At 41.9% G+C, this 14,465-nt stretch overlaps 1 protein-coding gene across 12 annotated transcripts in view; it reads right to left on the minus strand.

Moving 5' to 3' along the window:
• AAK1 (AP2 associated kinase 1) overlaps nucleotides 1-14,465 on the minus strand; it is a 177,344-nt gene that overhangs the window by 36,089 nt on the left and 126,790 nt on the right. For 9 of the 12 annotated variants that reach the window (XM_047851559.1, XM_047851553.1, XM_047851554.1 and 6 more), the window contains 4 exons: nucleotides 12,045-12,323; nucleotides 7,560-7,792; nucleotides 6,121-6,296; nucleotides 4,055-4,159 (listed from right to left, as the gene is read on the minus strand). In XM_047851559.1, coding sequence (XP_047707515.1) covers nucleotides 4,055-4,159; nucleotides 6,121-6,296; nucleotides 7,560-7,792; nucleotides 12,045-12,323 — 793 coding nt within the window. The remainder of the gene's footprint in view (nucleotides 1-4,054; nucleotides 4,160-6,120; nucleotides 6,297-7,559; nucleotides 7,793-12,044; nucleotides 12,324-14,465) is intronic. The other 3 variants (XM_047851551.1, XM_047851549.1, XM_047851550.1) reach the window with 3 other exon arrangements.

Consider the following 14,465-nt stretch of genomic DNA (forward strand, 5'->3'; position numbering starts at 1 on the left):
AAAGGTTCTTGAGATATGGTTATGACTACAGCTGCTGGACTGGGCTGTTCGGGTTCAAATCTCTATCCTGTCATTCTCCAGTTGTGACCTTGGGCAGGTCACTTTAATTTCCCATGGGCTGTTTTAAGGGTCACCTGAGATAATGCATAAAAAAGCACTTAACCAGTGGGCTTATTAGCACGTAGCAAGTGCTCAGTACATTTTCGCTGCTGTTACTGTCGTAACTCTACTCAAATGTGTTTAAGGTGTTTAAGTCCCTCAAGAAAAATATGGCCATTTATAGACTACAAAGTAAGCATAAAGGGGAAGAAGACGCTATAACAAAAATAAAAACTGTTTTGGGGCGCCTGGGTGGCGCAGTCGGTTAAGCCTCCGACTTCAGCCAGGTCACGATCTCGCGGTCCGTGAGTTCGAGCCCCGCGTCGGGCTCTGGGCTGATGGCTCGGAGCCTGGAGCCTGTTTCCGATTCTGTGTCTCCCTCTCTCTCTGCCCCTCCCCCGTTCATGCTCTGTCTCTCTCTGTCCCAAAAATAAATAAAAAATGTTGAAAAAAAAATTTAAAAAAAAAAAAAAAAAAAAAAAAAAAAAAAAAAACTGTTTTAAAAACAGTTCATACAGGGGCACCTGAGTGGCTCAGTCGGTTGAGCGACCACTTCGGCTCAGGCCAAGATCTTGAGGTTTGTGAGTTTGAGCCCCGCTTCGGGCTCTGTGCTGACAGCTCAGAGCCTGGAGCCTGCTTCGGATTCTGTGTCTACCTCTCTCTCTGCCCCTCCCCCACTCATGCTCTGTCTCAGAAATAAACATTAAAAAAAAAATTTTTAAAAACCAGTTCATACAGACAAATGAACAACAAAACAAACAACAAAACATGATAAGTAGGAATCAAAGGCACTGAAACTGGGAGCAGATGGGAAATGTGTAGGGGCCTCTGCCATTAACAGTGGTAAATCCAAGCTCCTATCCTTTGGCAAAAAGTAGCTTTTCATTCATTCAAAAATCTGTATGGAACCAAACACTATACTAAATGCTAGGATTCAACGGCAAAGAAGACTTTCCTAGAGCTTACTCATTCCATGACCCCCTTTCTGGGGAAACTATATTCTACCCAGTACCATAGCTGGACATTATTGTGATGCTTTATCCCAAGGACAACAGTCAATGCTTCATACATTTGGTACATTTAGGCAACTGTGTGGCATATCAAACTTTAATCACTTTAAACCAGATCAAATTATCAGTGCATTTAAAAACCACACAGGCAAGGGGCGCCTGGGTGGCTCAGTCAGTGAAGTGTCCGACTTCAGCTCAGGTCATGATCTCATGGTCCGTGGGTTCAAGCCCCACATCGGGCTCTGTGCTGACAGCTCAGAACCTGGAGCCTGCTTCAGATTGTGTCTCCCTTTCTCTCTGCCCTCTCCCTCTCATGCTCTGTCTCTCTCTCTCAAAAATAAATAAACATTAAAAAAAAAAATCACACAGGCAAGAGAACAAAGCTGAAAATGGAAAATAACACAAAGAATTTTAACTATTTAATATTAAAAAGCACATCCCCCAAAGAAGTCCAATGTGTATTCCAAAATAATAACACAAGAATATCATCTGAAGGCTTACAGGATACGGTTAAAACTCCAGTTTTTTTCCGACGAGGGAAACACACACCTATTAGAAAGCACTCTCAATAATCAGTTTAATCTTCAAAGGTCAGGGTGGGGTAGGCAATTAAAGAGAGGAGAAAAGAGAATATTGAAATATCTGTGGAGAAGTCTTCCTGCAGATTATAATTAGTCTCTCTCCCCACTCTCACGCTGGTTGAAAATCACTGCTATAGTGGGAGAAAAACTCTAAACACTTTTATTATATTTTTAAAAATTTTACTAGATGTTCCTTTTAATACTGGCAAAGCAAACCTAAGAAAAACAGGGATCTGTAATCAAAAAAAAAAAAAAGTTAAAGAATTAGAAGACAGAAAAACGGTAGATTTTATAAATCTAAGAGCTGTCTCTGAAAGATACTAAAACAGCAAAATCTCTACTAAAGTTACCTTATAAGTAAAAGAGAAACACAAATACATACAATTAAAATTGATGTATACAAATATTATAAAAGGTTTAAATGCACTATCTTATTTTCCTTAAAAAAATTTAAACCTGCAGATGATTTTTAAAAAAGATATTAGTAAATTTGCCTCATTCTGTGGCAGGAAACTTGAGAGAGGAACTTCTGGAGCCAGAGGGTTGGTGTCCCAGCTCTGCCATGTCCTAGCTCTGTGACCCTGGAAAAGAGACTAGATAGACCGTGCTCAGTTACCTCACCTGTGACTAATGTAGAGATGTGTTGAGGGTCAGAAGAGATAATAGGGTTGTTGAGAGGGTCAGATGAGATGATACTTGTGTAGGACAAATGACAGGCTGGGGAAAATGTTTACAATACAGGACATAGGAATAGCTCTTACAAATTAATAAGAACAAAATGAACACAGGACCAAAAAAAAAAAAAAAAAAAAAAGAAGAGAAAAAAAGGCAAAGGACATGAACAATACATATCCCTGAAGAAATAAAAATGGCTAGTAGATACTGTCCTCTGTGTACAGCCTCTGAACTGGGCTGGGTGAGGAAATGGCAGAAAAATTACTCTCATTCACTATTGATCAAAATAAAATTTGTGCAGCGTTCCCAGAGGCCAATTTAAAAGCAGGTACCAAAGCCTTAAAAGACACATATCTTCTGATTGAATAAATAATCTCCTACAAGTTATCTTAAAGAAACTGTAAAGGATATTATGTAATGACAGCCAAAGTTCCAATAAGAAATGTATACATGAAGTTAGAAAAACTACTGCACACCTAAAGAAAGCAGGAAGAAAGAAAGAATATATAAGGTTAAAATCAGAAATTAATCCATACAACTAAAATGATCAATTTCAGAAGTATATCACATTCCATATGTACACAGAATATATATATACACATATACATATATACATACATATGTACGTACATACATATATATATACATACATATACATATATATACACACACATACACTCAAAACCTCACACCTGCCGCTGAGGGAAATATAATAGTAAAACACTGAAAGCAAATTAATGTTTAAAAAAGAGGTTACTTGGTTAAATACATTAGGACAAATGCATATGAAGCAATTTAATGCAGATCTTTTTAAAATTTAAGAGCTTCTTTAATGATGTGGGAAATGTGCCAGATTTAGTAAGTGAGAAAATTTGGTTTTAAAATAGGACGATAAAGATGTACATTAGAGTCTTAAGCTGAGGTTAAAAACTGTGTACAAAATTGTGGTCATGTATTTTCATGAAGGAGAAGATCTATAACTTTCATTAGATTCACAAGATATCTGTGACCCTAAAAATGTCAAATGCCACTAACAGGAACCAAAATGGTATCCCTGAGCTGTTTCTCAGTGGCAAGATTATGGGCATTTTAACTTTCTTCCCTATGCTTTTCTATAAATATTGCTTTTATATAATAAATATGTATCATTTTTTAATTTTTAAGAAATGTTAATCGAAGTATAGTTTACTATGTATAATTTCTGTTAATAAAGGAGAAAATTAATTTTTTACTATTGCTTCTTTAATTTAAAAAAGGCCTAATTTTTTTAAAAAGATATCTCCCTCTCCCCATAAACACGCACACATGCACAAAAACACAGCTCAGTAGAGTCTTGGATACAGGATAGAACATCTAATTCTTAGAATTCTTCAAGTCATTCCACAGAACCTAAATAACTAACCTAAAAGAGATTAACAGAATGATGTTCTTAAATTTAGAAATATTTGCTTAAAGTATGTATGTGAACCAAAGAGAACCATTTGCTTAAAGTATGTATGTGAACCAAAGAGAATCATTTGAATTCAAGTGTTTCCAGATTTTTTTTTCCCCTGATCTTTAATATTGGAAATCTTCTGAATAAAAGAAAACATAAGTTAACACCAAGATTTGGGGCTCACTGGTGTGCCAGAGTTATCTGTGGAGGTTAACAACGGTAAGCCCTGTGTTTCACACGTTTGCTATACTAACCTGTTCCAGCAGAAAATGAGGGAGTGGCAAAGGCATCACCTTGAGTTGGTTGAAAGCCTGGGATCAAACTCTCAGCTGAGCCTCCAAGCTTCTCAGGATGTTTGCCTGGAGAGACAAAATACCACTCAGTTCATTCCAGCAAAATCCCATGATGTGCACATACATGCAGGAGATGAAGGGCACCTTCTGAAGTGACTTCTAGACTTTTTTTTACTGCATTATGGCAACACCTCAGCTATTCAAAGGTCTCTGTCTAGTCACTGCAATAACGGAGACAACAGTGAGAAAAGGAGGGAAGTTTTAAGAATCAAAGATCGCACATTGGTTTTGCAAGGCAAAAAAGAGTTCTGGAGATTGGATGCACGACAGTGAGTATGTAACTAACATTACTGAACTGTACAGTTAACAATGGTTAAGAAGCTAATGTTTATGTTATGTATATTTATCATCACTAAAAATTTTTTCAAATAAATAAGTAAAAAGCCACAAAAGAGATGGCTGGAGCGAAAGCCCGAAGGTTCAAGCACCTTACTCAGAGCAGGATGCCTCCAGTCCTTATTCCAAATCCATTTATTTTTATGTAATTCTAATGAGTTTGCCAATCTGTTTTCTGTGGTGGAAACAGTTCAGGAGTGGACATGAGAAGGGGGCGTGGGGGAAACGGTGGGACTGAGACGTCACAAGGGACAGGAACAATGGTAGCAGTTCAATGTGACAGAAGAGAGACAGGAAATTATTAAAAATAGACACAAGAATTTTAAAACCTAGGAGTCTCTTTTTTTTAATGTTTACTTATTTTGAGAGAGAGAGAGAGAGAGAGAGAGAGCGAGCATGAGCGGGGGAAGGTCAGAGAGAGAGGGAAACACAGAATCTGAAGGTTCCAGGCTCTGAGCTGTCAGCACAGAGCCTGACATAGGGCTCGAACCCACAAACCACGAGATCATCACCTGAGCCGAGGTCGGATGGTTAACCAACTGAGCCACCCAGGCAGCCCTAAGTTTGGCAGTCTTTTAATCAAGTGCAAAAATACTAGAGTTTTCAATAGCCCATGAAGGTATTTCTGTTATTCTAGAACAATAACTGGCATGCATAACAATGAAATAATTTGACAATGAGTTAGTTGTCTGTCAGAGTCAAATCCTATACCCTATCTTTGGCTTAAAAGGATAAGAAGGCGCACGTGGATGGCTCAGTTGGGTAAGCATCCAACTTTGGCTCAGGCCATGATCTCACCGTTCATGAGTTTGAGCCCCACATCGGACCGTCTGCTGTCAGCTCAGAGCACACATCAGATCCCCCCTCTCTGCCCCTCTCCTACTTGTGCATGCATTTGAGTGTGTGCTCTCAACCCAAAAATAAATAAATAAACTACAAAAAAATAAATAAAAGGATAAGAAAGTAATACAAATTTTTAAAAGATATCTATAAAATAATAGCTAAAGTTAAAATGTCTGGTCAAAGTCTGTATCATTCACTCGGTTCTGGTCATTCCTTTACCCTGTGCTCTTGTCTAATGCTGAGGTACTCTTCTCGAAGGATTTTCCCAACGTGCTGTTGTTTTCCCAAAGTGCATGTTGCACGCCTGTGTGTGTATCTGTGTCCTGCCTTCCAAAATAGACTGTGGGTTTTTGAGAGTAGAAATGGTGCCTTCTATTCATTTGATTGCCTTTTCGCAGTCAGAATTCTAATCATGGTGAGAGATTCAATGTTCACGTGAGGGCAGCACACTCTCCTGGGTGAGCAGTAACAACTTTCTGTGACAATAAACACACGTAGGACGAGAAACCCATCACACTTGTCTGAGGAGTGACCGTGCTTGACACTACCATCCTGAGCTCTGCTACCAAATCCTTCCTAAAAGAGTCCCGCTCTCTGTGCCCCTGCCTGCAACAGGCCAGGAGTTCCTGAGGATGGAAAGACGTCAGTGCCCTGGTAAACATACCAGTTTGCACACGTACTTCGAAATCAAGCCTCTGAGGGAAAGAAGGAGCCAACCCTCCATTTTCACAGGCATGCTCCTCTGGAGCTAGGGTTTTAAGAATCACAGGAAGACACCAATCGCTCACCTTCCCCCAGCTTGGCAAAGTCCTTGTTCAGTAGTTCTTCAGCGGTGAGTTTGGAGAAATTGTCGTCATCGAAGGGATTCCACGTAGAACCTTCTGAAGCATTATAAACATTTTGCTGGGAGGTCCGAGGAGAGCCTGATGGAGTGGTGGTTGCAGACCTAGGTAGGTTCCCACCCCCACGAAATGAAAAAAGTTGAAAAAGGGTCAATCTGCTTTCTCTGTTTCAGATCAATTTGTTTTCTAGGTCCAACCATTATTAGCAAGCACTTTCTCCAGCAATCGGACACTTTCCACAGATACTTTTCTCACTGTGTGAAATAAATATCTCCCGTTCCTTCACGATCATTTATCTCCCGCTACTTCTTTCATCTCTTGCTTAGATTTTTGGTCTCATCTGCAAGTCCTTTCAATCCAGAATCCCAAAGCAACCTGCTCTTAGGCTTGTGCCTCCTATGGCACCCACTGTAACATCCACAATAACTGACCCCAGAGGGGCCAGGACTGGTGTCTTTTCAGGTGCCTCCCATCTGTCAGGATCTAGCCCGCAGAGAATGAAGGGCCACCGTGAGTGGTCATCATCACAGTTAAAGGGAAACAAAGACGGTTATCACTATCTTGTGGTATCATTACCTAATTTTCTTCTAAAGTCTCTCTTGAGACTTTGCATTTAATTAATGACTTAAAGATTTTTAACATTAGGGTGCATGATTCCAAGAAAGCCGAGGGTCTGAAATTGCATTTACCTAGTGAGCACTCATTGCTATCTACTTTATTTCAGGCACAAAGCCAGTCACTGGATTTACAAAGGTTAAGACACGGTCCTTGTCTTGGAGGAATTTACAGGCTAGATCAGCTGGATATACAAACAAATAATGACGATACAATGTGATGCATGCTCAAAAAAGGTTGAGACAAGCTTATATATGATACCAAAGGGTCAAAGAAAAGGTCATCTCTGCATGGATCTTGATGCAAAAAATAAGCATTTCCTAGGTGGACAAGGAGGGTAGTGGCAGTCTGGGGAGAGGGCACAGGATGAACAAAGCGCTCGCGATGATGGAGAGTGACAAGTCCACCAATGTGATACAACAGCCTTTGGTCTGTTAACCAATGAGTTCAGATATAACCCACAGGCAATGGGGAGCCAAATGAGAGATTTTCAGCATGGAGATTTGATCAGACTACAAGTTTAAAAAATACTCTGTGGAACATGAAATGGGTGAGAGAATAGAAAACAGTCAAGCAAATGTGAAATTATTCCTTAAGATCAGTATGGTCTACGTACTACAGGCAAATTCAGTTTCTTAACAAACACAGACACCTACCATTATATGTACATCTACACACATCGACACGCAGATGCCAAGAATTACACAGCCCTGGCACACAGCAGCCCTGGCCCACAGCAGTAAGAAAGATAAAGAGGAAGCACCGCATACTTGGACTTATTGAGGCTGGCCTCAGCTGCAGCTGCCTGGAGCAGCTGGGTTGATTTGCTGGCAGGGACCCCGAAGACCGCACTATGGGTTACGTCACTGAGAATCCGCCTGTGCCCAGCACGCTGGGTCTTGGGGGATGATGGAGGAGTGAGAGATCCGAGTTTCTGTCCCTGGACGGCAGGAGGTGGGGTTGTTTGAACCTTTGGCTGTTGTCTTACTGGGGCTTGAATCTGCTAGGAAGAAAAATGACAAGTGTTCCCCACCCCCCCCCAAAAAAAGTGGGGGGGGGGGGAGGAAAAACAAATAAACAGACAAGCATAATAAAAAATGCCACATGAGAGCTACTATGGGATTCAAATGGCTGAATTTACCAATAACAACCAGAAAGAAAGAAACCCAGTTTTTGACAATCTGAGCTTTAACTCTGGGACTGATACCAACATGCTATTTATCTGATGCTTCTATGTAAATTTCAGCGTTCATCAGCAATGTTATCCAGACTAATCATGCATACGGTCCAGAGCATAAGACTGCAGAAGCTATTACTAACTCCAAAAATCGAGTATGTATCCTACAGGACCACTTTCAGCTTCCAAGGTCACAAAGGAACTCATTCAGAATGCCTCCAAAGAGCGTGCATGTTTTAAACAATCTACCACCACGGTCAGAAGTCAATGACGGCACACCCCCCGCTAAAACACATTTGAGCTGAATAATTCCTGCTAAGAGACCCCCGACTCTGATATAGCTCAGACCACTGGTTAGGAATAAGTTAGGATTCTACTGTGATTCATAAATGGTAGTGCTTTTTTTGTTCATTTTGTTCTTAAGCCTCTTTATTTCATTGATAAGGTGGGTCTACATGATTCTATTTCTGTGCCTCCCCTGAGAAAATGTGTACAGCATCGGGGTAGTGGGGTTAACCTGTTCCACCCTTCAGTTTGGAAAAGGCACTGAAGAACCAGGTAGATAATATTAGTAAGAAATAAAAAATTTGAAAAGCGCTTGACGATAACTGATCTAATAACACAAGGAGTCTTGAGATTTGGGCCATTTTCAGGAGGCAGAACAAACCATCACCACAGAAAAGCCAACAGGAACATCTTTGTGGCCACTTGGTTACACTTGAAGCCTAAGTCACAATCTACAAAGTGCTATTATCAATAAGAGGAACAAAAAATAGTATTAACAAGGCCACCTAACCCTTTAATTTTGTCAGTCCAGAGACAGAATTATTTAGAATCTTGAAGGCCCCAGGTATTTCACTATCACTTCCCTCTGGTCCCTCATCTCAGATTAAGATGCCCCGTCCATGCTATAGCTCAGTTTTCACATTCTGTGTCTTCGAAGGTAGGTCCTGAGAGAGAAAGGGAACCAGAGGGTCCAGCTACTTGGGTCAGGATGCTGAGCAGCCTGGGACTTTCTGTCCTTATGTTGATTCAGAGTCTGAATTTTACTGAGGTAGGTGATGTGCACGTTTGAGTACATAATCACCCACCAATTGAATGGATGACAATATAAAGCTCAAACATCAGTCAAACGAAGGTCAGAGGGTAAAGCAGCTGAGGCACCTCTGAGGGAGAAGCAGAATGCCCTGTAAAGACCAGAGCTCTGGCTCCAAAACTTCCTTCAGGGGTTCAGGATGTGCCTGCAACAGCCAACCTTAAGCCAGTACCCACGGAGACCAGAATGGCTTTACAAACAGAACTGGATTAGCTTATTTTTTGGAGGTTAAGATAATTCATTACTTTGAGAAAGGTATACTTAACTGTTGAGTCTCTTTATTTTGAAGAGTCCAGACTCCCTGGAGAACACTGTCCCTTCCTCTTACCTATCCCTGTATGCAGCACACTAAAGAACAGAGCTTCTATCGTCAGGACACCTTACCTATCACAGCAATCTATGAATACAAAATGACTCCAACCCATTCAGCTACTCCTCCCAACAACCATGTCAGGCAGACAGGTTTTTTTTTGTTTGTTTGTTTTATTTTGTTTTTTAATTTTAGAGAGTGAACAAGTGAGCAGGGGCGGGGGGGGGGGGGAGGGAGGGAGGGAGAGAGAGAGAGAGAGAGAGAGAGAGAGAGAGAGAGAGAGAGAATCCTAAGCAGGCTCCACGCTCAGCACAGAGCCCAACATGGGGCTCAATCCCAGCTGCTCAGGAGCAACTGACTGAGCCACCCAAGCACTCCCAGGCAGAAAGTTTTACTGCCATTTCAAATCTAAGAATGTGAGAGTCAAAGGGACCTTGGAGAGCACAGATTCCAACTCCCACACTTCAAAGGAACCGAGACCAAGGCACCCTAAGGCTATGTGCTTGCTTGTTCAAGGTCACAGGGTCACCTGGGGACAGAATCCTTGTCTCCTTACTAGGCTCAGGACTTTTTTCTTCACTATCATGTCTCCGCCAAAGATTAGGAAGCGGGAGGAGGAACACACAAACCACGGTGGAAGGGGAAGTAAAGCAGACTCAGACTCAGATGTCGGTCTTGCTAAAGATTTTTTTAAAGAACAAAATATGTAACTATACAAGGAGTACAGTCAGATCTAGGAACGCAAGAATATATACAAAAGGGGGAAAAACACTCCGACTTCCATTCCACAATTAGTACTATATTCTAATACAACTCTTCTTATTTTCTTGGTATCTTATATTTAAGTCTCTTGTCAAGTACATACTTTCCCCACAATCTCAACATTACCTCAGGAGTGCGCTCATACTGTTGTACAGACTTTATAACCATGATTTTTAATGGCTGCACAGTTGGGTTCTTGAACAATTAGGTGACTTCCATTCTTTTGGCTATTACTAATAAGACTGCAATAAAGTATCTCCGGTAGGCTGCCATTTTCCCTTTGCAGATTATTGCTTTAAGGTGGCTGCAGGGTATCTTTTACATGCACTCACTTGCTTCTCCAGGGAAGTCCTGCCAAGGGTCACTGGAGAAAGGCAAATTTGGGAAGCTCTCTGGCTCCCGGCTACAAGCATGCTCTGCTCCCGTTCCTTCTTCGTCCCCTCAACAGAATACTCTCAAGCCAAGTGCTCAAAGTATGTTTTCAGCCAAGGAACATGGAGAAGGTTCATAATTTCATTCCCAAAAGAGGGACAGTAAGGGGGAACCTTATAAGAAGTGTAGTCAATGGCTGTTGATCATTTCATCCCCCTGGATGAGCATCTTTGTTATTATCCTTGAACGCAGATCAGGATTCTTTGGTTCCTTCCCTTGCTCTGCTGTTGTCAGTCTGTGTGTCTTCAGTAATCCCTTGCTGGCCTGGGCCTAGTTTCCAATTCCATTAAACAAGGGGATTAGACTAGACAATTAATATCTCAACTACCTACATCATATAATAATTTTTTAAAAACCCTTTTTTCCATTAACAAAAGGAACTTTAGGTCTTGTTAAAAACACAGAGAGTGGCTGTCTACCACATGCCTGCAGGAAGACTGTGCTGTTTTAGAAACGAAGGTGTAAAGACACTGAACACACACTTAGCTGAGGCTCAAAGAAGACAATCTATTTACGGTACTGCTTCCTTTTGAAGGAATAAAGGTTTTTTTTTGGTTTGAGATGGGCGACAAGACTCTATTAGAAACCAATCCTCAGAAAGATGACTTCTTACTTTTCTTTCATTTGTCTAGTAGTTGGACTTCCCTGGGAATAAGAGAGTAGCCGTGATACTCTATTGGCTGGATACATAAAGTGCCTTTTTTCTATCACCATGATATTTTCTTCACTGTCACTCAGAAATATGTGGGTACAGAATTAAGAGCACTTAGTAGAGGCCAAACACCATGTGCCTGAGAATGCCGAAGCTGTACAGATCAATCAGGAGAGGAGGCAGGGGTTCTGATGCTGTAGTCAGGCAGTTGCTAGAAGTGGACATGCCCAGTTTCTAGCATGACAAGGCGGCTCAAACAGTACTCAGATGCCTAGAGACCCAGAGGGTTAGGCCGCGGTCAACAGTCCCAGCAAGGAGGCCCCCGAAAGCGGCTGCACAGTAGACTTCAATGAGGTGGCTGGTAATGTCATCCAAGACAAAGACTAAATAAAGCACCCTCAGGACTCAGGGTAAAGCTGGGAGCCCACACCAACCTCCAGAGATTGAAAAGGTCACGATGGCCAAACTGGCCCTCGAAGGGAAAGGGGTTAGCTCTAATCCTACCCAGGTCCTTGACTGCTCATCAGTGGCACTGATAGAGACAACATGCAACTCTTTCTGCCAGTCTAATTTTAGAATTACAAATAAAAATGTTCACTTCATCAGTGGCCTAGGATCATCTTTTTTAGAACCTCTATCTTCTACAGAATACTTCATCATGACCTTGGAAAATATCAAGAAAAAAAAAAATCAAATATTTGAACTATAAGAATGGGGAAGAGGCCCAGCCTAAACAGGGGCCCCGCCCCAGCCCCCCGCCGGGTTTCCACCTTCTCACCCGCCCTCACTGTGTGCTCTTCTGCTCTGAGCCCTGGCTGGCTCTTACCGCTGGCTCCTGGGCCGGTGGTGGCTGTGGGGCTGCGGCCGGCTGTGTCTGGGGCTGCTGTGCTGCTGCCACAGCACTCTTCTGCTGCAAGGCGGCCTGCTGAGTCAGCAGCTGCTGCTGATGCAGAGTCGTGGCCAGCTGCTGCTGCTGCTGCTGCTGCTGCTGCTGCTGTTGTTGCTGGTAGAAGTTCTGTATCAGCTGCTGTTGAGAGCCTCCTTGGGACACCACAGGGAACTGGGCAATTGCTGGTTGCTGGGCTGCTGGGTGTACTGCCTGAAACTAAGCAGGGGGAGCGGCAAGAAAGCGGGAGGTGAAGAAAGCCTGTCTCTGAACAATGTTCCGCAAGACACAAATGTCTCAGTCACAACTAAGCCCAGTCCGAGGCCAAAGGCAAGGGTGGGCAGAAGTCTTTTAGCTTGGCCTGACAACTCACGAGGGGAACCTTGGGGCATTACAATGGACCCGGCGGCACCTTCCACTGCCAGGCTGCATCCACTGCACGGTGCTGCCTCCTGCACTGCACACTGGCTTCCGGGTGGGTTTCTACGGCGAGCCTGAGGGCTTCCATTTGACTGGGCAGCTTGTGACTCCCCATGCTGGAGTATAACAGAAGCTAATAAATCATCTCCCAATCACAGAGGTAATCCCGCTTATAAAGGGATTTGGGAGCAGCCATGATCAAAATGCTTCGTGAACAGGATGAAGCAGTGATGACACCGAAAAGAATGACCTAAATCCTAGCCCAGCTAATAGAGTCCTTCCAAACCCTTCTGAAAATTATGTCCCGACAGCTCTATCTTACTAACTCTTCCACCTTTAAACATTCAAAATGTTCAGTACACTCTACCGCACTTACTGATATTTGATCTCACACTGATAACTAATTGTTTCAAGTTATATTCTCCCTGCCTCAGGATACAGATACTTCTTATCCATCCCTCTACTCTGCACTGCTAAGCACTGTGTGCTACACACACACACACACACACACACACACACACAGAGTAAGCATACATGCACAGAGGTCAAACAAGGGCCTACTGGTTAACAAAAGTCAAGATCTTGTCTTTGAACTTCCCAAACACTGTTACTTAGTTGTAGAGTTAACTGAGAGGACACTGTTTGCCTCCTGGGGCAAAGGTAAAGGGTTAGCAAAGAAGCTGATGTCAATAAATAGCTGCCTGTTTATAACTGCAAAATGCTGGAAACAACCAAATGTTTATCAACAGGGGACTGGTTGAATAAACCATGCTATGTGTCTTTAAAAGGGAATATTCTTAAGTTGTAAACAGGAATGAGGGCTCTCTCTCTATTACGGGATGGAGTGGACAGAATTCTGTAGATTTAACTTTGAAATTCTGTTACTGTTTTATATTTTAATGAAACAAAATTAAACCAAAATTCAGCAATAACTATAAATCAAAAGCAAAATGAAACAAATAAACCTGTGTATCAAATTTATAGCCAAACTCTGCAGAAAATAATGAGCTAAACATTCTAAGAATGAAAAAGGCAAAGAAATCTTAATACCATGGATTCATGGTGTATATTCTATTAACAGAACAAAACGAACAAAATACATTTCCCAAGTATCCACTGAAAAGGCTTAAAAACAATAACCAACCTATTAGCAAATGAATATCTTTAGTAACAAGATTGTGGTCTCTAAATACGATTTCCATTAAAAGGAAATGGAGCTCCTTCAGAGAAATCCAGGTCGAGGTCAAGGGCAGAGTGACCCTGGAAGGGCTTGTTACACTAAATAGCAAGGAAACCATTAAAGACGGCTGGGTCACCACCAAAGGACCCAAGAGTCAATCTGAAAAGACTTCCACTGGCCAAAGCTGGGGCAATTCAAGCATCAAAATAAAATGTTTAAAATGGCAATGCATGGAAATGTATCAAATATGTTAAAATCCCCGAGTTCATGACGATGCTAAAACAGAACAGAAACCTCTTTGTTCACCATCAGATGACACTAGGAACAAACCCATTCTGAAAACTGGTAAACACGGGGGAAAAGAATCAAGCATTTTTTCTACCTTTTCTGTATAAACAGTACTTCAGGGTCATCAAGTAGTAGAGAAAAATTCTTCACAGAAAAATTCCAGCCCCTCAGGGAAGAGGGGGAAGGTTAGCATACCACCATGTTGCCATCCCTAAGGAGTTAATGGACTTAGGAAATGATCAGCAGTGGCTGCTAAACTGATCAGGGGCATTAAATGAATGGATCAGACAGACACCAAACTCCCTGACTGATCTTAATATTAATAAAAGAGAAGACAACCAGACTTTATACGCCTCCTGATGTGATACAACCAGAAGAACAAAGAATGAGTCAACTGAATCAAATATGGAGCAAGCCTCAAAAAATTACCAGTTTACACAGAGGATGGAGGAACATATTAAGTGACCACACAG

This window comes from Prionailurus viverrinus, chromosome A3 (genome assembly GCF_022837055.1).
Source record: "Prionailurus viverrinus isolate Anna chromosome A3, UM_Priviv_1.0, whole genome shotgun sequence".
Classification (NCBI taxonomy): domain Eukaryota; kingdom Metazoa; phylum Chordata; class Mammalia; order Carnivora; family Felidae; genus Prionailurus; species Prionailurus viverrinus.